This window comes from Arabidopsis lyrata (assembly GCF_000004255.2).
Source record: "Arabidopsis lyrata subsp. lyrata unplaced genomic scaffold ARALYscaffold_6, whole genome shotgun sequence".
NCBI classification, from domain to species: domain Eukaryota; kingdom Viridiplantae; phylum Streptophyta; class Magnoliopsida; order Brassicales; family Brassicaceae; genus Arabidopsis; species Arabidopsis lyrata.
The window spans coordinates 8,201,409-8,225,407 of record NW_003302550.1 but is presented as its reverse complement, the minus strand read 5'-3'; the positions used below and the strand labels follow the sequence as shown (position 1 = coordinate 8,225,407).

Below are 23,999 nucleotides of genomic sequence, written 5' to 3'. Positions count from 1 at the left end.
AGGTTTTCAGAGATCAGAGGTTTGCAATTTATTTGTTTGTACTAGAGATATACTATATCATAACCATATTGTGTGTGAGAATCGTAAATCATAAGGGTAATCTTTTTTTTATCGATAATCCATAGAGATCAAATGCTTTTACTATTTATTGGTTTGTACTAGATAAATCTATCTAGTTAACGTAACCTATACATGTGTGTGAGTGGTGGATTATGAAAAGACTAATCGTTTTATCAAAATCCGTGGAGATGCGACAAAACACAAAAGCCATAACATGACACATGTTCTTGTTCAATAAGAAACAAAAAAAAAAAGTTTATTTTGAGAGGAAGAAACAATAAGAGAGAGAGAGAGAGTGGTGGTTAGTCTTGTGACCGTGTGACTGTCTTTTGCAAAATGGGTTATCTGCTAATTCCACAATAGAGAACCCAAAAAAAAAAAGAGTCTCTCTTTTGCTCTCACCACACTCAGAAAGAAGAAGCGAGAAAGAAGGAGACTTTGACTCTTCTCCTTCTTCTCCTTTCTCTCTGTCACTTTTGCTTCTGCCGATTCAATCCTAATTTGATCATCTCTTTCTCCGGTTAAAGTCTCAGGTTTGTGTTTCCCCCTTTCTAATTAAAGCATCGTCCTTTTTGGTTCTTCACCTGGTTTCATTTGCTAGGGTTTACTTCTCTGCTCTTCAATTTTTAGGGTTCTTAGTTTCGTTGCATTTTTGTTCTCGATCGTTTGTTTTGTCTGTTTGCCCCTTTTATCAAATCTGCTGATTGTCTTGCTATATGTTTTTGGGATTAGTGAGAGTCTTTAATTCCTAAATTTGGAAAATTTTAGAGATTAATTGATAAAGTTTTAAGCTTTCTTGATTTGGAAAATGACATGTTTGCGTTGTGAGTGATTTAGTTGTTTGATGAAATCTCAGGACTTCTCAGATTTGAATTATATACATGGGAAATTGTTGTGCGAGCCCCGGTTCTGAAACTGGGAGTAAGAATGGGAAACCAAAGATCAAAAGTAACCCGTTTTATAGCGAGGCATACACTACCAATGGATCTGGAACTGGCTTCAAGCTCTCTGTTTTGAAAGATCCAACAGGGCATGACATATCGCTTATGTATGATCTGGGGCGTGAGGTTGGTCGCGGAGAGTTTGGTATTACATACTTGTGCACTGATATCAATACGGGCGATAAGTATGCGTGCAAGTCTATATCAAAGAAGAAGCTTAGAACAGCTGTGGATATAGAGGATGTTAGGAGGGAAGTTGAGATAATGAAGCATATGCCTAAGCACCCGAATATCGTGTCGCTCAAGGATGCCTTTGAGGACGATGATGCAGTGCATATAGTTATGGAGTTGTGTGAAGGGGGTGAGCTGTTTGATCGGATTGTTGCAAGAGGTCATTACACTGAACGAGCTGCTGCTGCAGTAATGAAGACTATTCTTGAAGTTGTTCAGGTTTGTACTTTTTTATTTTTTCATTTGCACTCTAGTTTTGTCAACTTTCTAGCTGTTCCGTCTTCCCGCTAATTCTATTGCAAGGTTCCTTGTTTGTCTTTATGCAGTGGCTTGCGCTTTCAGTGTAATACTAGTTAGGCTTGTTATCCTAACTTCTACTTTTATGATTTGAACACCTTTTGGTATTGCAGATATGCCATAAGCATGGAGTGATGCATCGGGATCTAAAGCCGGAGAACTTTCTCTTTGCAAATAAAAAAGAGACATCAGCCCTTAAAGCCATAGATTTTGGATTATCAGTCTTCTTCAAGCCTGGTATAGATTTTATAATGTCCATTGTATATCTCAGGTCAACAGATAATTTTGTTCTGTTTACTCCACTTGATGTTTTTCGAATTTGTAACAGGTGAGGGATTCAACGAGATTGTTGGAAGTCCTTATTACATGGCACCAGAGGTACTTAGGCGAAATTATGGACCTGAGGTTGATATCTGGAGTGCTGGAGTTATCCTTTATATCCTGCTCTGTGGTGTCCCACCATTTTGGGCCGGTTTGTTATGATCTATCTTATTTTCTTAATCCATCTTTTGTTCTTCAACAGTGGATGTTTTATACGGATATGCAGCTGTGGATTTTAGTTTCCATAGATGATTAGAAAGATTTACTGCAGAACCACTAGTTTCCTCTGTGAATGATTTAGGATCCTGATGTTATAAAATTACATGTTCATGGATTCACTTGTGACATCTTTCAAAGTTTTATTTGCTTATCTTCTTCCACTTTTTGAGTTTCTTTTTTTGATGTTGTTTATATTTGTAAAGAGACTGAGCAAGGGGTGGCTCAGGCGATCATTAGGTCAGTTATCGACTTTAAGAGGGATCCATGGCCGAGAGTTTCTGAGACTGCCAAAGACCTTGTGAGGAAGATGCTCGAACCTGACCCCAAAAAACGGCTTTCTGCTGCACAAGTACTCGGTATGTTTTCTAGTGTGTTTCTATAATCTGTTACTTATGGAACACATATACTGTGACACTTGTATCCGCAGAACATTCTTGGATACAAAATGCAAAGAAGGCTCCAAATGTTTCACTCGGCGAGACGGTGAAAGCAAGACTCAAACAGTTTTCTGTTATGAACAAGCTCAAGAAAAGAGCGCTACGGGTAGTGATTCCTGCAGCTGCTTCATGACCTTATTTCTGTTGGATTTGAAGAAATAATGTGAAACTTCTTTTTCACTCCCTTTCAGGTGATAGCCGAACACTTATCAGTGGAGGAAGTAGCTGGCATCAAGGAAGCATTTGAGATGATGGACAGTAAAAAGACAGGAAAGATAAACCTCGAGGAGCTTAAATTTGGACTTCATAAACTCGGACAGCAGCAGATACCTGATACTGATCTACAGATCCTGATGGAAGCTGTAGGAAAAAAATTCCAAAAACTTTGAAGTTTGTGTTCCAACAGATATTTGAAAGCCTTTTTTTTGGTGTGCAGGCTGATGTAGATGGGGATGGAACTTTAAATTATGGCGAGTTTGTGGCTGTCTCCGTGCATCTTAAGAAAATGGCGAACGACGAACACTTGCATAAGGCTTTTAGCTTTTTTGACCAGAATCAGAGCAATTACATAGAGATTGAGGAGCTGCGTGAGGCTTTAAATGATGAGATAGATACTAGCAGTGAAGAAGTTGTTGCAGCTATCATGCAAGATGTTGACACAGACAAGGTAACCCCAAAATCTGAGACTTTAAGAAATAGATACTTGTCACTGCAATGCATCTTCACACAATAGTGTTATGTGACGATAATATGGGGACACAAATGATTCAGTTTAGTAGCATAAGACTTGGGTATGCTTGTCTGAATCTTTCTCCTCGGAAGGCTATATGTGGGTATATGATAGGAGTTCACCAAGTTCACATGCCATATCAGCATTTTAACGAGTGATTGAGATTATGTGTAACCTGGTTCATTGAGAATAGATAAGATTACGTGTTCGATTGAGAATAGTATATCTCAGAATTTTGCATCTTTAGTTCCCGAGTCTTGAACAGGTAGTTTGATGGCAAAATTGGTTTGGAAATAGCTAGCGGCTTACAAATCATCTCTTGATCCTTTTTGCATCTTGGTGATTAGGATGGACGAATAAGCTATGAAGAGTTTGCGGCAATGATGAAAGCTGGAACAGACTGGAGGAAAGCGTCGAGGCAGTATTCCCGGGAAAGATTCAACAGTTTGAGCCTCAAGTTAATGAGAGAAGGTTCGTTGCAATTAGAAGGCGAGAATTGAGAAAGGTTCTTGTTTCTGTATCTCCTAAAGAAGTAAAAAGAAAAGAAAAAACAGTATTCTTTGAAAATTGTTCTCTGTTTTTTTTTCCCTCAATAATTGTAGATCAGGGTTTCCAAAAGTTTTAGTTACTTGAATAGCCAGCCATGTACGATATGAAGATGATGTTCTAAAATTTTCTGACTCTTTATTTTTCATGTTGTCTGGATCCTTAATATTTGTTGGCAAACAATACGTGTAAAAATCCCTAGTTTTGTTTACTTCTTCCCGACGATGAAATAAAATATTGATACCTATTGGATAAACTCTCTTGTCACCAACTAAACTAATGGTCAGAAGACAACAACTTATTTAATGGAACCAACAAGGTACGAGAACATACTAATCTGTCCTTAAGGAACGTTGACATGTTCCAAATATTATAGTTTTTTGATATAGTGTTCCAAATACTTTATCTAATCTGGATTGAATCCATTGGCTCAAATTTTTCTCAGAAGTGTATGAAACCTCTCTCCTTCAAGGACTCGACGGTCTCCTTGATGCTAACCTTCAAAGGTATGTAGTCTATGCCAAGGCTCCTCGTTTTCTCCTTGGACACTTGATATGTTGGCACGTAGGGATTCTCGTCCACACACCTGCATACGAGGCAAAAGTTTTTGACACCAGACACGAACAAGACAACCAGCGGAATATATTTAGAGATGTTTTACCTTTCAGGGAGTGGGAGATTTGGGTAAAGCTCACGTAGAATGTTAACAATCTCGGAGTGGTGAACGACACGCTCGACCAAACAATAACGCCCATTAGCTGAAGGGACCTCAAATGCTTGGATGTGCGCATTGGCTACGTCTTTTACATTAACCCATCCGAAACTCGAGTTGGGGAAAGTCTTTGCACCTGCATAGTGGAAATAAATAAAAGAAAATAAGTTGAAAGGGTTCTCTAGCTAGCATTTGACAAAACTGGTCCTAGTAATCATGAAAGAAGTAAAAGTTTTTTTTACCATTTATTAAGTTTAGTACAGCAGCAGCACTCGTGTTCAGAGTTGGCTGTAGGAGAGGACCGATCACCATAGCCGGGTTAATAGTAACAATGTCTAAGCCTTTCTCTTTAGCAAGTTTCCAAGCGGTATCTTCCGCCAAAGTCTTGGATAGAACATACCACATCTAAGTCCAGTAACAAAGCATAACATATTAGTTTGAAGTGCCAACATTACAGCACAATAAAGCCACGACTTGTTGAGAGTAGATGACAACAAAACAAAGTTTCATCATAATAAAAAATGTATCATGGCTCAAGTTTCAAAACAAACCTTGGAGGTCTCGCAAAGCTCAGGATCAGAGAACCAAGTTTCATCGACGGTAACATCAGGTGTGCGTGGTTTTCCATTGTAAGCAACGGCTGCCATGGAGGAGGTAACAACAACCCTTTTAACCGAAGATGCTTTGGTGCAAGAATTCAAAACGTTAAGTGTCCCCTTGACCGCAGGATCAATAAGCTCAACCTGAAATTGGGATAAGAAGTTATGATCAAATCAATCCACAAAACAAAAGCAAGTTTTTGAGGGAATAAAAACAAAACCTGTGGGTCTTTGACATCATGAAAAAATGGGGAAGCAGTGTGGAAAACTCCATGGCAGCCATCAATAGCAGAATCGAAAGAACCTTGTTCCAAAAGGTCTGCTTTGAACAAGTGAAGTCTCTCCTTTGCACCTTCCAGTGAAACTAAATGTTGTGTCTTTTTTGGATCACCTGTGTATATAAGGTGAATCATCATGAAAGATTCAACAAATTACTATAAAAACCAAAGTATTAATTTCATTTCTACAAGCAGATCGTTGTTGGTGTTTTAGGTTATATCTTAAGGGAAATTTAATATACAAAGCATCAATTTTTAAGATGACCCAAACACCAAAAAAAGAGAGAAAATTCACACAGTTCACTACTAGAAACCAAATCTCAAAACTCCAGTCACACAGACTTGATTCAAACCCATGAAATAGTGTCTAAACCCTAGAGTGAATAAGTGGAGAGAGAAAAGAAGAGAGGGTACGGAACTTGGGTCACGGACGGAGGCCTTAACGGTGTAGCCACGGCTAAGGAGGAACTTGACGAGCCATGAGGCGATGTAACCAGAGGCTCCGGTTACACACACTACTTTACCTTCACCACTGTTTGCCATTTTTCTCGATTTGTGTGTCTGTTTCTCTCTAAGTGGAGGGACGAAATGGCCAATGCGTATATTTGGGTGATTTCTTTGCCGTTTTTAAAGACTGCTGATATTTTTTTTCCCTTTTGCGTGGTTAGTAATGGTTAGGTGGAAAATAGACACACGTGACACGTTGTTGGGTTATCAATTTCAATTTCACTTCAAACTCATTCATTTTAAAAACTGGAAAAAACCCCGAAAAAACTGTCAATCTATATTTTATTTGGCAATTTGATACATGTTGTTTTTAACTAAAATAAAAATACTTTATTTCTTAAATTTTATCTTAAAAAATATTCATATTATAAACGGAATCCTTTATTGGAGTTAGAAGTTCCTTGCAACTAAGATGCATTGTATCTACGCCTTAGTTGTGTCATGAAGTTGAGCAAACTGAATATCCAAAGCCAGCTCACCGACCAACTCAGACTACGAAACCATAACATTGCCACATTCTCCATCTTCATCAAGACAAAGTTTTACATATTCACACACCAAGAAAATCAAAAGCCACACTACCATCTCATTTGAGCAATAATCAGAAACTTTTCAAGATTTAATGAACAGAGTAATATGTTATTCAATGGTTGTCCAAGTATTATTGTATGAGACCAGAGGGTCATAACTTCTTGTTTCTACCATTCCAAACCCACACACCTTGTATACAGTGGTGTGACGGGTATTTACCACAACATTAAAAAACTATTTGCTGTACAGATGATACTAAGTAATGGAAGTAGGTGGAAGCTTTTTGAGTGCAATTTATTTACAGATACACACTCACTTCCTCCCCAACCTAACCAAATGGGCCTCGTGCTTTGCTGCTGCAGTTACTTCCGCTGCTTTGTTCGCAGCTTCACGCTTCATTGCCCTCTTTGCACGCCTTCCTGTTGTGTTTGTCATCTTCACCTGCTTATCCTTAGGCTCACTTGAGGATGACCCAGAACTGGAACTGGAACTAGAACCAGAACCGCTGTATCTCTGGACTGGCCGGGCTTCTTGACGCCCGGATCTGACAAAACCATTGCCACCCCATCTCCGATTTCCTATGCGAAGACTTGACCCGTGCAAATAAAACTCGTCAAGGTCATCATCTTCATCCTCATAGTCACATGGGATGTCAAAATCATCATGGTAACCATAGCTGTATGACGCCAGTTCCACCACATCCAATGGTACAAACCATGAGGCTCTCAGGAGAAGGCACACACTCTCCTCAAACAGAAAATCTTCAATGCTGCATAGAAATCCAAAAGAGAGTTCAGTAGAAGACATAGGAACTTTCAAACTCTATGGTAATTCCCAATGCGTCAGAACATGTAGACAGATTACATATAACCAAACAAGAATGAGCAAAAGAGTTTGATCAAGTAATTGGACTAACAAAAAACACTACGGAATATGTAGATAAAGAAGGAAACTCACCTGCCATCGAGTGCCCTGTGGACACTGAGGAAATCAAATGGATGTTTACATTGCGGGCATGTAGGACTCTCTTTGCAACTCGCCCAACGAAGTATGCATGTGACACTGAATAGATAGAAATGAATTACTCCTCTTAAAAACCCAAGGAGAAAGTCAGTTTACTACGTAGGCATAGAATCAAACACAAGATTAAAAAAAAGTGACCAAGAGTTTACAGTAGGATTAAACCTCAAACCAAGTTTCAAAACTGAAAAGTTAGGAGAAAGAAAACAAAATTCATCTGACGAAATCAATATGTTCATACAAGAGACTAAATTTTGTAAGTAATAAAATATAGATGAAACCAAACCAGATGTATATCATCTAACAAAGAGAAGATCCAACAGTATTACCAGTAAGTGTGTTCACAGCCTTTCACCATAGCAGTTTCCTGAAGAGGAATTTCACTCAAACATATTGCACAACAGCCACCATGATTCCCGAAACTCGGCTCATGGATCTCTTCCTGGATCTTCTTTTTGTCCTGGACAAATCTTTGAATTAGCTTCATATGCAGAGAACCCACAACATCATCTTAAAGAGTTATGCTTAGATGTAAGAACAAGAAACCTAAGTTCTGTGAAAGTTAAGAAAATAACTGTAGCAGATTCAGCATCAGCCACTTCACATTGTAAACCTGAAGAGCCCTAATCGTCCAAGCCGGAATTAAACGCACAAAATAAAAAATTTACGAAACCCTAATATTCTAGATACATTTCGACAGAGAAGCAGAAGAAGTATCATCGGATGGAATAAGCTCCAACTCCGAAACAAGACCGACCCACAAAGCAAACATATAAAAGAATCAAAATTTGATCTAGAGACGCGCAGGTAAATTGAATTAGAGCAACAAAAAACCTGATTTTGAAGAGACATATCCTGAATACCGTCGATCACTTGCTGCTCAGACACGATCTCGGTAACGGAACTCATGGCGGCGAAATTAAATTGAAAAACGAAAGATTGGGTAGTGAAGAAAGAAGAAGAAGTTCTTCCAACAAAATCTATTCGTCGCCCGGATTAGAGAGGGAGTGGCTGAGACAGCGAACCACCGAGACAAAAAAAAAGACAAAAAAAAAAAAGAAAACCTTCTTTCTCCACCAGAAGTTTTTGACACGTGGTCCTATAGTATTGCGACAAATCAGAAAACTCAAAACGACGTAGTATAAGACATATTACAGATCATAAAGACATTTTTTAAAATGTTATACATCCTGATCCTGTCCCATTACAAGAAAATGAAACCCTCAAAAAACTTTACCTTTAATAGACAAAGAATTAATGTATACAAAAGTTAAGAGATATAACTAAAATAATATTCAACAAAATAATAAGAGTAAAGATCATGTGCCGGAAAGAAAACAATATGTTCATTGGTGCACAATAGATGGAGGAGAAAAGATTCACAAGTTCATTTCCATCCAAATCAAGTCCGTTTCTTGAACTATGAGAGGGAGTCCAAGAAATGGCCGAAAGTCCATTGGAGGATTTAGAAATAACCTTGTTGGAAGAGGCTGCCATTTTAGTATTAATTTGCTTGACATCTTCTACTGAACTATGACATCATGTATTGGTTTTTTTCTTCACTCTTCTATAATTAGTTGGTAGGTATTTAAACTCTCAAAAAAAAAAAAGGAAATGTATACACGAAAGTAATATTCGAAAAAGCTTGCCGAAAAAACAGATATTCGCAAAAGCCTTCCACATTGCTGTTCACACAAATACGCAATTTTATATTTTTAAGTGGAAAATGGAGTGGTATATCCCGTAATTAAGGAGAGTAATGACGGAGTTATAGTCGTCCTATAATCTAAAACTCAACATTTGAAGCAAAAAAAGCAGAAAAAGGTTTTCTTTCTCTAGTCAGAATTTGCCTTTTGGTCTCTTTCTTCTCTCTCGCTTTAAACAAACTGCGTACTAGTAGTAGAGATCATGACATGTCTCTAGCTAGATTCTCAATTCCCTAAATTCCTCTCGCGTTCAATCCAAAGACGCACATTTGAATTCGTATATGTTTGATTGTTGGGATCGATTTGAATCTAACTGGAGCTGAAGAAGCTGCTCTAGCTTCGAATTGAATTATAGATCGACGATCATAGTGATGTGGAGAGGATTTCGTGATTGCAAGAGGTCTTTTGATTTGAGCTTGACGACTAGTGTCGATTTCTTCTCGGCTCACTGAGGAATTTTGTTTATGTCGAGGAACGGACGAATGGCGTCCTCGGATCTTACTAGTAGAGCCGGTCCAGTGACGAGGGATATTGAGCAGGTTTTTGTTATCTTCTTTTGCAAACTCAATCTAGGTCTTGTTTATACTGATTTTTTTAGGTTTTCTGTGGATTTGGAATATCTCTCTCTGACAAATCCTTTAGTTAGGCCAAAACTTTGATAATTTGATTTCTGATTCTAGGTTTTAGCTAAATACTCAACTCTTATTCCACTTTTGGAGTCTCCAAGCTTGATTCTAGCTATATAATGGAGAACAAAATTTGCAATTCCTGATGTTGTTTATTGCATGTTTTTTTTACCAGTCTACTGAGACTTCTGTTTTGTGCAATTTCTCAGGATATAGTATTATTGGTTGTAGGATTAATATTTTCGTGTGTCCCACTGCTGCTTCTCTTTGTTATTCACAATGTTTTATCATATAACTGTATCTACAGCTGAAATCACCCCTTGCCAGTATACTTCACCTACTTTATTTACGCAACTTTTTTTCATCTATTGGCTCAGGCTATCACTGCCCTTAAGAAAGGAGCTTATTTGCTTAAGTATGGCAGAAGGGGAAAGCCTAAGTTCTGTCCATTTCGCCTTTCAAATGTAAGTTGTGTTGCTTTCATCTTTTGATTATGTAAGAGCCTCTAGAGTCCTTTTGTTTCATTATATTTTCTCTCTGCTTTTTGATGTGTGCAGCTTCTCGTTGTTCTGTGTCTAAGTAAATAGTCTGTCGTGTACCTTTCAGGATGAATCTGTTTTGATATGGTTTTCCGGGAAGGAGGAGAAACATTTGAAGCTAAGTCATGTTTCCAGGATCATATCTGGGCAGCGCACTGTAAGTTTTGACATCCGTGGACATGTCATTTAATCCTCCCTTAAGCTGGCTATTAAATTTTCAGAATAAGTTCGTTGGACTGGTATTATCCATTTTTCAATTCGTTTATATGGTTGGATCTCTATTTCTGCCTAGTAGGAGTATCTTCTTCTGGTTGTTTCTGAGCTCCACTGTCTGTCATGATTGTGAGTGGGATTGTCCTCCTAATGTGATCTGAATTGTTGTTTATGATTTTCCAACTGGTGTATGTTATGCACAAGGCTCTTTTCTTAGAGTCGTTTTATCAACATAAACTCAAATGAAGATTACGTGCTTGTCCTATGTTTGATTGGATTCATCATTATTTTTTTCATTTCAATTCAGGGAGGCAGGTCGATCTTGATTTGACTTTGCATGTTTTATGCATCATTTGCATGAGCCAATTTCTGTAGTCGTAGGTTGCATATTTGGACCTTGCATATCTAGTGTGATATTCTGATAAGTCTTGCAATGGTGTTTCTCTTGCAGCCTATTTTTCAAAGATATCCACGTCCCGAGAAGGAATATCAATCGTTCTCACTAATATATGACGAGAGGTCACTGGATGTGGTGAGTTTTTTCTTATAGTATATTCTTTTCCTATTTCCTCTGTGAATCATTATTCCATCATTTAAATGTCTGTTATTATTGAAAGATCATTAATTAGGTGTCAGAATTTCATTTCATAGATATGCAAAGATAAAGATGAGGCTGAAGTGTGGTTTAGCGGTTTAAAAGCCTTGATATCTCGTTGTCATCAACGTAAATGGAGGACCGAATCGAGAAGTGATGGAACGCCATCCGAAGCTAATAGTCCGAGAACATATACCCGGAGAAGCTCCCCTTTACATTCTCCATTTAGTAGCAATGAAAGTTTCCAGAAGGTACTAGAATGAAATATTCCAATTCATTTTGTGCATTTCTTAACTAAGGTAATATTCTCTTACCTTTCAGGAGGGCTCAAATCACCTTCGTCTTCACAGTCCATATGAGAGCCCGCCTAAGAATGGCATTGACAAGGCATTTTCAGACATGTCGTTGTATGCAGTTCCTCCAAAAGGTTTTTTTCCCCCAGATTCGGCAACCATGTCTGTTCACTCTTTATCATCTGGAGGCTTAGATACACTACATGGTCACATGAAAGGAATGGGTATGGATGCTTTTAGAGTTAGTCTGTCAAGTGCGATTAGTTCGTCGAGCCATGGTTCTGGTCATGATGATGGAGACACATTGGGAGACGTTTTCATGTGGGGAGAAGGAATAGGCGAAGGTGTTTTGGGTGGTGGAAATTATAGAGTTGGAAGTTCGTTGGAGATCAAAATGGATTCCTTACTGCCAAAAGCTTTAGAGTCTACTATAGTACTTGATGTACAGTATATTGCTTGTGGTGGACAACATGCTGTCCTTGTGACAAAACAAGGAGAAAGTTTTTCTTGGGGAGAGGAATCTGAAGGTAGGCTTGGCCATGGTGTAGATTCCAATGTTCAACATCCAAAGCTCATTGATGCCCTCAGTACCACAAATATTGAGCTTGTAGCATGTGGTGAATACCATAGTTGTGCAGTTACTCTATCGGGGGATTTGTATACCTGGGGTAAAGGAGATTTTGGTATTCTGGGACATGGAAATGAAGTCAGTCACTGGGTCCCCAAAAGAGTAAATTTTCTGATGGAAGGGATACATGTATCATCCATCGCTTGTGGACCTTACCACACAGCTGTTGTGACTTCTGCTGGGCAGTTGTTTACTTTTGGTGATGGGACCTTTGGTGTTTTGGGCCATGGAGACAGGAAAAGTGTTTTCATACCTAGAGAGGTAGACTCCTTGAAAGGTCTTCGCACTGTTCGGGCAGCCTGTGGTGTATGGCACACAGCCGCAGTTGTAGAAGTCATGGTTGGGAGCTCGAGCTCTAGTAACTGCTCTTCAGGAAAGCTCTTTACATGGGGTGATGGTGACAAGAGTCGTCTTGGTCACGGTGACAAAGAACCAAAACTTGTGCCTACCTGTGTTGCAGCTCTTGTAGAACCCAATTTTTGTCAAGTTGCGTGCGGACATAGCCTAACAGTTGCACTGACAACATCGGGCCATGTCTATACTATGGGTAGTCCTGTTTATGGTCAGCTTGGAAACCCACATGCAGATGGAAAGGTTCCAACCCGTGTTGAAGGTAAACTTCACAAGAGTTTTGTCGAAGAGATTGCTTGCGGTGCTTATCATGTTGCAGTTTTAACTTCAAGGACTGAGGTTTACACTTGGGGAAAAGGATCAAATGGTAGACTAGGCCATGGGGATGCAGATGATCGAAATTCCCCGACATTGGTTGAGTCGCTGAAGGATAAACAGGTCAAAAGTATTGCCTGTGGTTCTAACTTCACCGCAGCTGTTTGCCTTCACAAGTGGGCATCAGGGATGGACCAGTCCATGTGTTCAGGTTGCCGTCAGCCTTTCAATTTCAAGAGAAAGCGGCACAATTGTTATAACTGTGGACTTGTGTTTTGCCATTCTTGCACTAATAAAAAGTCCCTGAAGGCTTGTATGGCACCGAACCCGAACAAACCATATAGAGTGTGTGATAGGTGTTTCAATAAATTGAAAAAGGCCATGGAAACGGATCCATCATCTCATTCTTCTTTGAGTCGAAGAGAAAGTGTCAACCAGGGATCAGATGCAATTGACAGAGATGAGAAGTTGGATACTAGATCTGACGGACAGCTAGCTAGATTCTCATTGTTGGAGCCCATGAGGCAAGTGGACAGTCGATCCAAGAAAAATAAGAAATATGAATTCAATAGTAGTCGTGTCTCACCAATACCAAGTGGAGGCTCTCACCGGGGTTCACTAAACATAACCAAGTCTTTTAACCCAACCTTCGGATCATCAAAAAAGTTCTTCTCAGCATCAGTTCCTGGTTCCCGAATTGTGTCTCGAGCAACTTCACCAATATCAAGACGTCCTAGCCCACCTCGCTCAACAACGCCAACTCCCACTCTTTCAGGACTAACTACACAAAAAATTGTCGTGGATGATACCAAGAGAACCAATGATAACCTAAGCCAGGAGGTGGTTATGCTAAGATCTCAAGTAAGCTGCTTTCCACGCTCTAATTCTTGTTACTTATTCCAGAAATTCTTCACACTTTCCTGTGTTACAATATAAGAAAAAAAACATAGCTGTGTTCATAATCAATTCTTTCTGGATTTCACTCATTAAAGGATAGGTCTTTTTCTAGAGCCAAGCAAGTGTCTTTCTGGTTCATTCGTTGCAATTTGACTACTTTGCTAACTCACTAGTAAACGATTTCACAGGTTGAAAATCTTACACGGAAGGCACAGCTTCAAGAAGTTGAATTGGAAAGAACAACCGAACAGCTAAAGGAGGCACTAGCAATCGCTAGCGAAGAATCAGCAAGATGCAAGGCAGCGAAAGAAGTGATTAAATCACTTACCGCTCAAGTAAATTCCAAAGTTTCCTTCTCTGCTGTTAAAATGAATGAAAGTGCTGTATGCAACTTACTGATTGTTTCAATGAAACCATGCAGTTGAAAGACATGGCTGAAAGACTACCTGTTGGATCAGCTCGGACTATCAAGTCTCCTTCTCTTAATTCATTTGGTTCCAGTCCTGATTACGTTGCCCCTTCTTCTAACACCTTAAACTGTCCAAACAGCCGAGAAACTGATTCTGAGAGCCCAATGACCGTCCCAATGTTTTCCAACGGGACCAGCACACCTGTTTTCGATAGTGCAAGTTACCGACAGCAAGCTAATCATGCTGCTGATGCGATAAATAGAATCAGCACACGATCAAAAGAAAGTGAACCCCGTAACGAAAATGAATGGGTTGAACAAGATGAACCTGGTGTGTACATCACTCTCACAGCCTTAGCTGGAGGTGCAAGGGATCTCAAACGTGTCCGTTTCAGGTACTACAGTTCTTCTTTATTTCTCTTTTTTTTTTTTTTTTTTTTTTTGTTAATGATGAAATGAACATAATCGGAGGATGATTTTGATCGCAGTCGGAAGCGGTTTAGCGAGAAACAAGCAGAAGAATGGTGGGCAGAGAACAGAGGAAGAGTTTACGAACAATACAATGTACGCATAGTCGTTGATAAATCCAGTGTGGGTGTAGGGAGTGAAGACTTGGGTCATTAGTATTCTTTGCTTACCCCAATATAACACAGAAAACCGGAGTTTCCCACTCATCTATTCTTTTTTTGGTCAACACGGGTTTCATAGGTTTATTGGGGATTTTAACCAAGCGAGAAAATAGTTTTCATGTGTAAATTCTTTTGTAAATTCTATAAGCATACATTGTTTCTTTCTTTCTCTCTATAAATGCTATTATTTGCTGTGGAAATTCAAACAGCACTAACTGTTTGGAGAAACTTGTGAAGCAACAAGGGTGTTTGATCAGAGAAAGTAGCCTATTTCTTCACGAAGGTAATCTTAAAAGCAACCAAATTTGTATCAAAATCTAATTTTAGATTTCATTATTTTGCCATTATCAACGCTAGAATTGCTCATGACGGGGCGATTACGCTTTTAGCATAATATATCAACGACTAGCCATCTTAATGTATAGAGTTAACATGTTACTGTCATTATTTTTACTATTTTGGACATGTCATTTAGTAATATGTTATTTATAATCTATTTATTTAACATTTTATAGAAAAATTTCTTAAAGTTAAAATATATATATAAGCTTGCTTTATCATGGTGATACCATTGGAAAGTACATTTTAGAAATGAATTTAACACGTTACCTTTTTGTTTGATGCACCAATACCCTTTTTTCCTGGTCAACCACTAATACCGTTTACATATGTAAGAAAAAATTAATCTTATACGATAAACTCACCAAAATAAAAAAATTAATGACCAACCAAATAAAATTAGATAAACAGGTTTTGAAGAGTCACACCAACCTCTGCCTACCACATTAAACACTTGTTTCTCTTGTTGGTCGACCAATTCTGAAAAAAAAAAACTTCAACCATACATAAAAAGCATTGTTAGACATTTTGATATGAAGAAGAACAATACTCATACCGTGGCTTCCTGCTTCCACCCTTCTGCTATGGCTACAAGCCGCCGCGAAGAAGACTCCATCATTCTTTTCTCATCCTCAAACTCTCCTGATGACTTCTCCTCTGCTTCCTCTTCATTTTCTTCTTCGCCACTCCCAAGCCCTAACCGCTACTCTTTAACCGTCACTAACCTCTCCTACACCATCCATCACACCCCAATACTCAAATCTGTTTCATTAGCTGCTGAATCCTCTAAAATCCTAGCCGTGGTTGGCCCTAGCGGAACAGGCAAATCCACTCTTTTGAAAATCATTTCAGGAAGCGTGAACCACAAGGCACTGGATCCGTCTTCCGGGATTTTGATAAACAATCGTAGAATTACCGACTACAATCAGCTACGCAGGCTATGCGGGTTTGTCCCGCAGGACGATGACCTACTGCCTCTACTTACCGTGAAAGAGACGTTAATGTATAGCGCCAAATTCAGTTTGAGAGATTCAACGGCTAAGGAAAGAGAAGATAGAGTGGAGAGCTTATTGAGTGATCTCGGTCTTGTTCTAGTCCAAGACAGCTTCGTTGGAGAAGGAGACGATGAAGATCGTGGTGTTTCGGGAGGAGAGAGGAAGAGAGTTTCAATAGCTGTTGAGATGATCCGTGATCCACCAATTCTGCTTCTTGACGAACCAACCTCTGGTTTGGATAGTCGAAACTCGCTCCAGGTCGTTGAGCTTTTGGCTACTATGGCAAAATCCAAACAGAGAACCGTCCTTTTCTCCATCCATCAACCAAGCTATCGAATCCTCGATTACATCTCCGATTACCTGATTCTTTCACGCGGATCGGTTATCTACTTGGGAAGTCTTGAACATCTCGAGGACTCAATAGCGAAACTAGGGTTTCAGATTCCAGAACAGCTGAATCCGATAGAATTCGCCATGGAAATAGTTGAGTCGTTGAGAACTTTTAAGCCAGACTCGGTAGCTGTCGTAGAATCATCATCGATGTGGCCTGAAAACAACGAAAATGATGGGATTATCACAAAGAAAGAAGAGTTTCGTGTCCTAGACGTCACCGAGATCTCATATCTCTGTTCGAGGTTCTGCAAGATCATCTACAGAACAAAGCAGTTATTCCTGGCGCGAACAATGCAAGCGGTGGTAGCCGGATTAGGTCTAGGCAGCGTCTACACAAGACTCAAGCGTGACGAAGAAGGCGTAGCAGAGCGGCTCGGGCTCTTTGCCTTCAGCTTAAGCTTCCTCCTCTCTTCCACAGTGGAAGCACTTCCCATATACCTCCGAGAACGTCGCGTTCTGATGAAAGAATCATCTCGTGGATCCTACCGAATCTCATCCTACATGATCGCCAACACCATCGCATTTGTACCGTTCCTCTTCGTTGTATCTCTCCTCTTCTCCATCCCAGTCTACTGGATCGTAGGCCTAAATCCATCGATTCAAGCCTTCTCCTTCTTTGTCCTCTGCGTCTGGCTCATCATTCTCATGGCCAGTTCTCTAGTGCTCTTCCTCAGCGCGGTTTCTCCTGACTTCATCTCCGGTAACTCCCTCATCTGCACCGTTCTTGGAGCCTTCTTCCTCTTCTCCGGCTACTTTATCCCCAAAGAGAAGATCCCAAAACCATGGATGTTCATGTACTACGTGTCGCTGTACCGTTACCCGCTGGAGTCTATGGTGGTGAATGAGTACTGGAGCATGCGAGAGGAATGCTTCTCCAGCGGGAACATGGGCTGCTTGATGACCGGAGAGGATGTGTTGAAGGAGAGAGGGCTTGACAAGGATACGAGATGGATCAATGTCGTGATCATGCTTGCCTTCTTCGTTTTCTATCGAATCCTCTGCTGGGGGATTCTACTCAGAAAGGCTTCCAAGTCAACCCATTAAAGATTTCATTGTATAGAGAGAAACAAAATGCATTTACTTACTGTATATGTTGTCACCAGATACAGATTTCAGTCTTATGTTCATATACATCAATATAACCTAAGGAGTAACATTTTATATTGTTGTTCATTCTCCATTAAACCACTGATACTTTGGCTGGATACCGGTCATCGGTACACCAAACACCGGCGACAAAAAGATACTTTGGTTTGCGGTAGGAGAGAAAGGCTATCAAGTTACCATCCAATGAATTGAACTATGTATAAAATTTCGACCTTCAATCAAATTAGGTTTTAAAGAAAATTTTCCCTGAAGAAGAGGGAAGCATTTCAACACCAAATCATGTTTTATGACACGAGTCCCTTTTTATTCATTAGCACTTGAAAAGTGTCACACACCCTATGATAGTTCAACTTAAAACGACACAGCAAAACAGAGAGAAGTTTGAGACGAGCATAGAATAAAGGAGAGGAAAGCAAAAAGCAAAGCAATCCAAGAGAGAAAGATAGCTGCAAGAGGACGGACAGCTACACATTTATACGCAAAAAGAAAAGAAAAAAGGATAAAGAGGGCAAAACAGCAAACAACTGCTTCAGATATCGAGAGTGAGCCACAAGGTACGTTTCCTTTCTTATTCATAAGGTCTAACATCTCCACCTCAAGTAGCACGAGAAAGGCACTTTACTCCTATCAATTCCCCAGAACCATTCATTCTTGTTACCACATATCTCTTTCACCAACATGAGCTGTGTCCTGAATCTATCATCAATAAGTATTGGTAATCTGTATTAGTGCCTAAGCATTTGTAAACAAGGAACTGCAAGACTAGCTTAAAGACAATGATGAAAAAGGACTAACCCGTCAGGTAGGAAGTGCCCCACAAGAAGCCAAGGCCACAAAGACTCCAACTAGAGACTTCAGCAGAACAAGGATCAGTTGGAGTTAGGTAGCAATAAACGTAGCGTAACACTCACCTGAATCATTCCCAAACCTAGATCAACACTATAACAATGCGAGAGTTTACAAAGTATTTGACAATGCAAAGGAGCTTCACATTTGCTCTTACCGTGTTACTCTTCCATTCTGATCTCACACAAAGTGACGACTCGACCAAGTCGAATGTCCTTGATATTGCTCAGGGAGTTGAGCTGACTGATGATTTTTGTCCACAAAGTTATCTTTCTGAGGGTTCTGGAAATAAGGAAAATCTGCTTGGACCTGTGATGTTGGAACTTGTTTTCCAGGAAACGGAAAGTTGGCAACCCCGTTCAGTACATTGCTGGTACCACCCATGTGTTCTGGTTTCCCAGAGGCGGCATAATTCAAAGAACTGTTCGGCCCAGCGCCTCGAGAAGATTGAGCTTGGTATCCATCCAACCAGCTGTAATCATCAACTGGTAGATTGTTGTTGCCAGAAAAATCCGAACCAGGTGCTGGCTCCTTTTGCAGCTTAGAGGGAACAGAGTTAAACCCAGGCGGAGGGCCAAGATGCCTAATGGCTCTACTGATTGGATTTTTCTTTGCTAACGAAGATTGGACGCCCAGGCCATCAGCAACAACTCCGGCTGACAAAACAGTATCAATTTTGGGTGTCAATACAGCTTCAGATGTTCGTGACTGAGAATATGGCATACCACCCATACCATTGACATTGTAAGACTGGTGGACCGGTAATGGGTGTGCAGGGTAATAGGAAACTCCATGATTTCCTTGCATCTCATTCCTCATTAGATGACCATTACCCATCTGAGCAAAACCAGATAGGCTACTAGCAAGAGAAGCAGCTTCCTCTGGTGACCACTTGCTACCACCAACAAAGGAAGCAGATTGTGTCTGGGCCGCTGAAACATGTGAAAGCTGTGCCTGAGTTTGTTGAAAGTGCACAACCCGTGATGGCAGTGGTTGAAGTTGTGCGACCTGTGATTGCATTGGCTGAAGTCTTGCAGCAGCTAGTGATTGGGCTGGCTGAGGATTCACTGCCTGCGTCTGAACTTGTTGCATATGCATAGCTTTAGACTGGGTTGATGGCTGAAGAAGTCCCAGAAGGTTAGAACCAACAGATCCAGGCACTTGAACCTGCGTCTGAACTTGTTGCATATGCATAGCTTGAGCCTGGGTTGATGGCTGAAGAAGTCCCAGAAGGTTAGAACCAACAGATGCAGGTACTTGAATACTCGCATTGCCTCTAGCTTGCAGAAGTTGATTTTCATGAAAAGCTGCATCAGAACCACTTAAAGCTTTAAAGTCCCCCATAGTAGCAACTTGATCAGGTTTCCTGAAGCCTCCACTAGGAACATATATTTGGTCAGAAGCCTCTTTCTTCTTTTCAGTAACTAGAGGCTTGAAAACAATTACTTCATCATCATCATCCTCCTCACCCATATAAATCTGCTGACCAAGCTGCATCACTGGCGAGTTATGATTCATCATTACTTGGTTATCTTGCAAAGTATTACAAGCTTTAGGTGGGCTTGAATGAGAATCCAGCAAGTCATCTGACGGTTTTATACCAACAAGAAACTTCTTCTTCTTTGAATCAAAATATACATGATTCTGATCAACTTTGATCACACTGGTCAAAGCTTTCCCTGCTGCTAAAATCCTCTTTATACGAGCTTTCTTTTCCTTGGGACCTTCAGTTCCAAAGGAATGTTTCCTTGAGAAGTCGAGAATGGTCTGAGCTGGAAGCAGTGGCAAGAATCCTCTTAGTTCATAGTCCTCCCATAGTGCAAGTCGGTTTTCAGTTTCTCTTTCATCATACAAGCTCATGTTTGAGAAGCAAGTCTCGTCTTCGACATCATCAATAAACATAGGTCCAAGCGACAAGATTTGATTGAACAAGGTAACACACTGGTTCCAAAAGCTATTTCTTACAGCAGTCTGTCTATCATCCGGATCACTTCCCAGTGCAACATCAGGACAACAGGCCAACCATTCAACAAAAACTAAGACACCGGGCAAGAAGTAACTCGACGAAGGATCTCCCAGTTGCACACACTTCTCTATTACGTGTCCAAGTAACTCAAAGCTAGCCGTTAAGGAGTTTCTGGCAGGCTCAACACGCTGTACAATCTCTGCATATGACTGACCTTCTGTCTCTTTCTTTGAGTTATGGACGCTAAATATAAGAATTGTCACGAGTCTAACAATGAAAAGTGCGCTGTCACTGGTGTCTATGCCCAAACTCAGCTCGTCAACTGAGCCCGAAGAAATCACCTCTCGTAAACTGCTGCTAGTGGAGGCAAGAACATCAAAGAATGTCTCCAGGCTGAGAAGACAAGTGATAAGTATTATACCAGAGAGCCACTATCAGAATCTAGAACAAAATAAGTTCAGAAAAATTACCTTGTCCGGGTAAAAAGAATCCCGTTGAGACGAAGAAATCTAGTGCAGAATGCTTTGAGCATCTCATTTGAAATAGTTACTTTATCCTTCACAGGACCAGCTATCAAGTTCGCATCTTTTGATGAAGGATCTTCACCTTTACCTCTTCCTTTACCAGTTGGCCTCCTGGATGAGTCTTTGGAAGCCACAAACAATTGGGCATAACTCTGACGATTCTGCGCACCCATACAACAAGAGAAAGATATATTATATTTGGATAATAAGAAAGTGGAAGAATAATCAATCTTACGCCAAGCCACTAAAATAATAACGAAACAGGAACTTCGTAGTTAACCTTTTCAAAAGCAACAATCAAGTTGTCACGGGCAGTTGGGAAAGGAATCTCCACAGCCAAACTTCGGAAATAACGATATGTTGTTGTAAACTCATCCCCCAAATAAGAAGCAACTATAGCAAGCTGAGACATTAGGTTAATCTAATCAGAAAAAACTACTCGATATTTGTACCTAACTAAAAATAACACGAGAAAGGGGAAAACAAGGGAATAACCTGATGATGTGGGTTTCCATAGGCTGGCAATAGAGAAGCTGCTTGCAAATAGTAACTTGAAGCAGCAGCATACTCTCTGTTCTTGGAATCCCCCTCGCCACACAATCCTTTATACCGAGCCAGATCACCAAGGTATATTAAGCAACGATAACATGATACCAAGGCTAATTTAACTTCTGGTAACTTCTTTCCATCCTTATCAGCCAAATGTTGAGTCTCTTGATCCTCAGAAAAATAACCCAGGGGAAGACCATACTTTGATCTAATTTTTAAGATCATATCATGGTAAAACCCAGTTGCTTCTGAAAGGAATGTTCTGAACTGCAGCTTGTGGTTTGCAATTACGTCTGGTTTAGAGGGACCCTTACTAGCATTGATGTGTGATCTAAAGTCTTCAATCCGTTTGTAATGCAACTGCCACAGAGTCAATTCAATGTTGTGCTGCTCAGAAAAGGTATGATCTTCAAGAATTATTGCTTCATAATTCTCACGAATTTGCTGCCACAAATTTAAGTCAGGTGGATTTCGAGTCTGAGCAGCCTTCCAACGCTTGTTTTCTAACGCAAAAGTCTGCAAAGTAAGCATCTATTGTCAATAAAACGTAGACCCAAATCTTACAGAGATATAGGCTCAAGTGAAGAAGAGACAAAACGGCCTTAGATATACCTAACAAATAAACTAAGATTACGTGTCCCTAACAAATAACCCTAGGATGACAAAAATTCAGAGATGTAAGTGTAGTAGAGAGAGAGAGAACCTTATCAAGTATGGACTTGGCTCGCTCCCTTGGAGAGCAAGCAGTAGTTTTATCCATCTGCAAAGTCATCATCCATCAAAATGTTTCAAAGGTTATTTCATATGTAACCTGCAATAAGAAAAGGTAGAATCTCAGCACAAGATAGAAGCCAAAACCTATGCTTGTCTACTTATCTAAAAAAAACAAAAGCCGAACAAGACTAAAGAGCTTAAACAATTCAATCCTCTTAGAGTGTTTGGAGCTTTATACTAAAGAAAAGAGACAAGTCAAATATACATGCCGATTCAAGTCAAACCTTGAATTGGAATAAAATCAAACGATTGCACCAGCGATCAACCGGAGATATTAACAAAGATAAATTCCGATTCAAAAAAAGAGTAAAAATCTCCCGAAACATGACACAAGAAGAATCACAAAGACCCTTAAGGTCTTCATCTCAGAATAAATCCTTTCGCCCACAAAACGAGAAGCGAAATCAAAGCAGAATCAGCATCAAACTCAAAAGGGCAAAAAAAAAAAAAAAAACCCTATTCCCAAGAACTTATTTTTAAGAAAAAAACAAACGACGCGATAAGAAGAAAACAACCAAAAGCAAAGCAAATTCTTGAAATTAGGATTAAAGGGAAGAAATCTACCCGGAATTACCAGATCTGCGGGGATGGCTATGCGACCACAAGCATCGGAATGGAAAAATCGGTGAGAGGAGAGAGAAACTAGGGTTTTTTTTTTCCGCGAGAGAGAGAAGAGAGAAGAGAAAAAAAAATAGAGACGGTGAAGGTTGTATAAGGTCGACTTTTGCTTAAATATAAAAAAAAAAAAAAAAAAAAAAAAGAGAGAACAATGAAGATTAATGTAAAGAAAAAAAAAAAAGGGAAAAAAGGGATTGTCCAAGTATTTTCTTTCTTTCTCGGCGTTCTCGCTTTTGGTTTTTTTTGTCAAACGGTTTGCCTTACGGGCTTTGAACGTCGTCGTTTCTTAGTCTTTTCTTTTCAAAGATGAAGAATACTTTTTGGCATCAAATATTTTGGACTTGTTGTACGCATATATTGGAATGATGGTTTTTAATACGATTATGTAAAAAGGTTTACCAATCAAGACAATCTGTTCAACAAACATAAAAACGCGGGTAGAATTAGTTGAAGAATGGTATACAGTAATTGTCAGTTGTTTAGTGTTTTTACAATTTGTTAGAAGATATTTGTTTCTTCTCGTGAATGATAAAATTATCATTTATAGTAAGTTAAGATATATGAGTGATGTGTTATTTGAATTTCGCGGGTTTTTTTTTTTAAATTCAAATTGTGATGTTTAACCAATGTTCAAGAAAGCGCTAGGCGCTAAGCGGGCGGTGACCCAGTGCCTAGCGCCTAGAACGTCTAATCGGGGCCTAGGCAATTTTTTAGGCGGTTTAGACGTTTATAACATAAAATATTATAAATATGATATTATATATAAAAGTTATATAAAATGTCTATATAAAACTAAAAATTATGAAATTATAAACAAAACTAGATAAAACATTTATTTATATTTATATTAAACAATATATAAATATGTATAACTATATATATAAATAAAACTCTAATTAAAATTGAAAAAAATACATTAAACAAGATCTATGTAACTTTAGGCGGTCAAGACGGTTATCTAGGCGTCGCATGAGAGCCTAGCGCCTAGTCGGGGCCTAGGCGACCGCCTAGACCGCTTTTTAGAACACTGTGTTTAACTAAAAACGCTATTTCATACTTTTTCATATTATATTTTTAAAATACTAGATTGTTTGTTTATTTTAATCGTAAATAGATATTTTTTTGGTAAAATCGTAAATTGACATTTTAAATGATGTAATTAACAATAAAGGAATTACTGGGAAAAAAATCTTTTTATCATTTTTATTTTTAAATAGATCAAGACAACCATTTTAATCTGGCAATTTCTATATATACT

General features: G+C 39.4%; 6 protein-coding genes across 10 annotated transcripts; 3 read left to right on the top strand and 3 right to left on the bottom strand.

Annotated features, from left to right (window-relative positions):
- Positions 1-389: 389 nt before the first annotated feature.
- On the top strand, positions 390-3,943 carry LOC9307955 (calcium-dependent protein kinase 8). Its single transcript, XM_021023740.1, has 9 exons — positions 390-593; positions 917-1,451; positions 1,643-1,766; positions 1,858-2,001; positions 2,273-2,425; positions 2,497-2,612; positions 2,698-2,868; positions 2,943-3,173; positions 3,584-3,943. The coding sequence occupies exons 2-9, from the start codon at positions 942-944 to the stop codon at positions 3,734-3,736; spliced, it is 1,602 nt and encodes a 533-aa protein (XP_020879399.1). The 5' UTR covers positions 390-593; positions 917-941; the 3' UTR covers positions 3,737-3,943.
- A 66-nt stretch (positions 3,944-4,009) lies between these two features.
- Positions 4,010-5,984, bottom strand: LOC9307954 (cinnamoyl-CoA reductase 1). The gene is made up of 6 exons (XM_002871839.2): positions 5,791-5,984; positions 5,315-5,484; positions 5,046-5,237; positions 4,737-4,899; positions 4,444-4,630; positions 4,010-4,368 (listed from the first exon to the last, which is right to left on the bottom strand). Exons 1-6 carry the CDS (start codon positions 5,912-5,914, stop codon positions 4,224-4,226), a joined length of 981 nt encoding a protein of 326 aa, XP_002871885.1. The 5' UTR covers positions 5,915-5,984; the 3' UTR covers positions 4,010-4,223.
- Positions 5,985-6,467: 483 nt separating this feature from the next.
- On the bottom strand, positions 6,468-8,470 carry LOC9310015. The gene is made up of 4 exons (XM_021023745.1): positions 8,264-8,470; positions 7,759-7,889; positions 7,367-7,471; positions 6,468-7,178 (listed from the first exon to the last, which is right to left on the bottom strand). The coding sequence occupies exons 1-4, from the start codon at positions 8,336-8,338 to the stop codon at positions 6,722-6,724; spliced, it is 768 nt and encodes a 255-aa protein (XP_020879404.1). The 5' UTR covers positions 8,339-8,470; the 3' UTR covers positions 6,468-6,721.
- A 762-nt stretch (positions 8,471-9,232) lies between these two features.
- Positions 9,233-14,845, top strand: LOC9310014. Its single transcript, XM_021023733.1, has 9 exons — positions 9,233-9,674; positions 10,139-10,225; positions 10,368-10,457; positions 10,965-11,045; positions 11,165-11,359; positions 11,430-13,556; positions 13,781-13,927; positions 14,014-14,396; positions 14,490-14,845. The coding sequence occupies exons 1-9, from the start codon at positions 9,600-9,602 to the stop codon at positions 14,623-14,625; spliced, it is 3,321 nt and encodes a 1,106-aa protein (XP_020879392.1). The 5' UTR covers positions 9,233-9,599; the 3' UTR covers positions 14,626-14,845.
- An 87-nt stretch (positions 14,846-14,932) lies between these two features.
- LOC9307953 (ABC transporter G family member 23) lies at positions 14,933-17,528 on the top strand. The gene has a single exon (XM_002873900.2). It carries the CDS (start codon positions 15,503-15,505, stop codon positions 17,399-17,401), a length of 1,899 nt encoding a protein of 632 aa, XP_002873946.2. The 5' UTR covers positions 14,933-15,502; the 3' UTR covers positions 17,402-17,528.
- A 200-nt stretch (positions 17,529-17,728) lies between these two features.
- On the bottom strand, positions 17,729-22,836 carry LOC9307952 (protein SMG7). 5 transcript variants are annotated; one of them, XM_021023739.1, is made up of 9 exons: positions 22,688-22,835; positions 22,053-22,160; positions 21,296-21,865; positions 21,081-21,203; positions 20,747-20,961; positions 19,514-20,669; positions 18,468-19,417; positions 18,260-18,375; positions 17,729-18,160 (listed from the first exon to the last, which is right to left on the bottom strand). In XM_021023739.1, the coding sequence occupies exons 2-7, from the start codon at positions 22,122-22,124 to the stop codon at positions 18,491-18,493; spliced, it is 3,063 nt and encodes a 1,020-aa protein (XP_020879398.1). In that variant the 5' UTR covers positions 22,125-22,160; positions 22,688-22,835; the 3' UTR covers positions 17,729-18,160; positions 18,260-18,375; positions 18,468-18,490. The 5 variants fall into 5 exon arrangements, with proteins under 5 accessions (XP_020879398.1, XP_020879396.1, XP_020879393.1 ...); XM_021023737.1 differs by having other exon boundaries at positions 18,260-18,392; positions 18,468-20,669; positions 22,688-22,836; XM_021023734.1 differs by having other exon boundaries at positions 18,468-20,669.
- Positions 22,837-23,999: the final 1,163 nt, after the last annotated feature.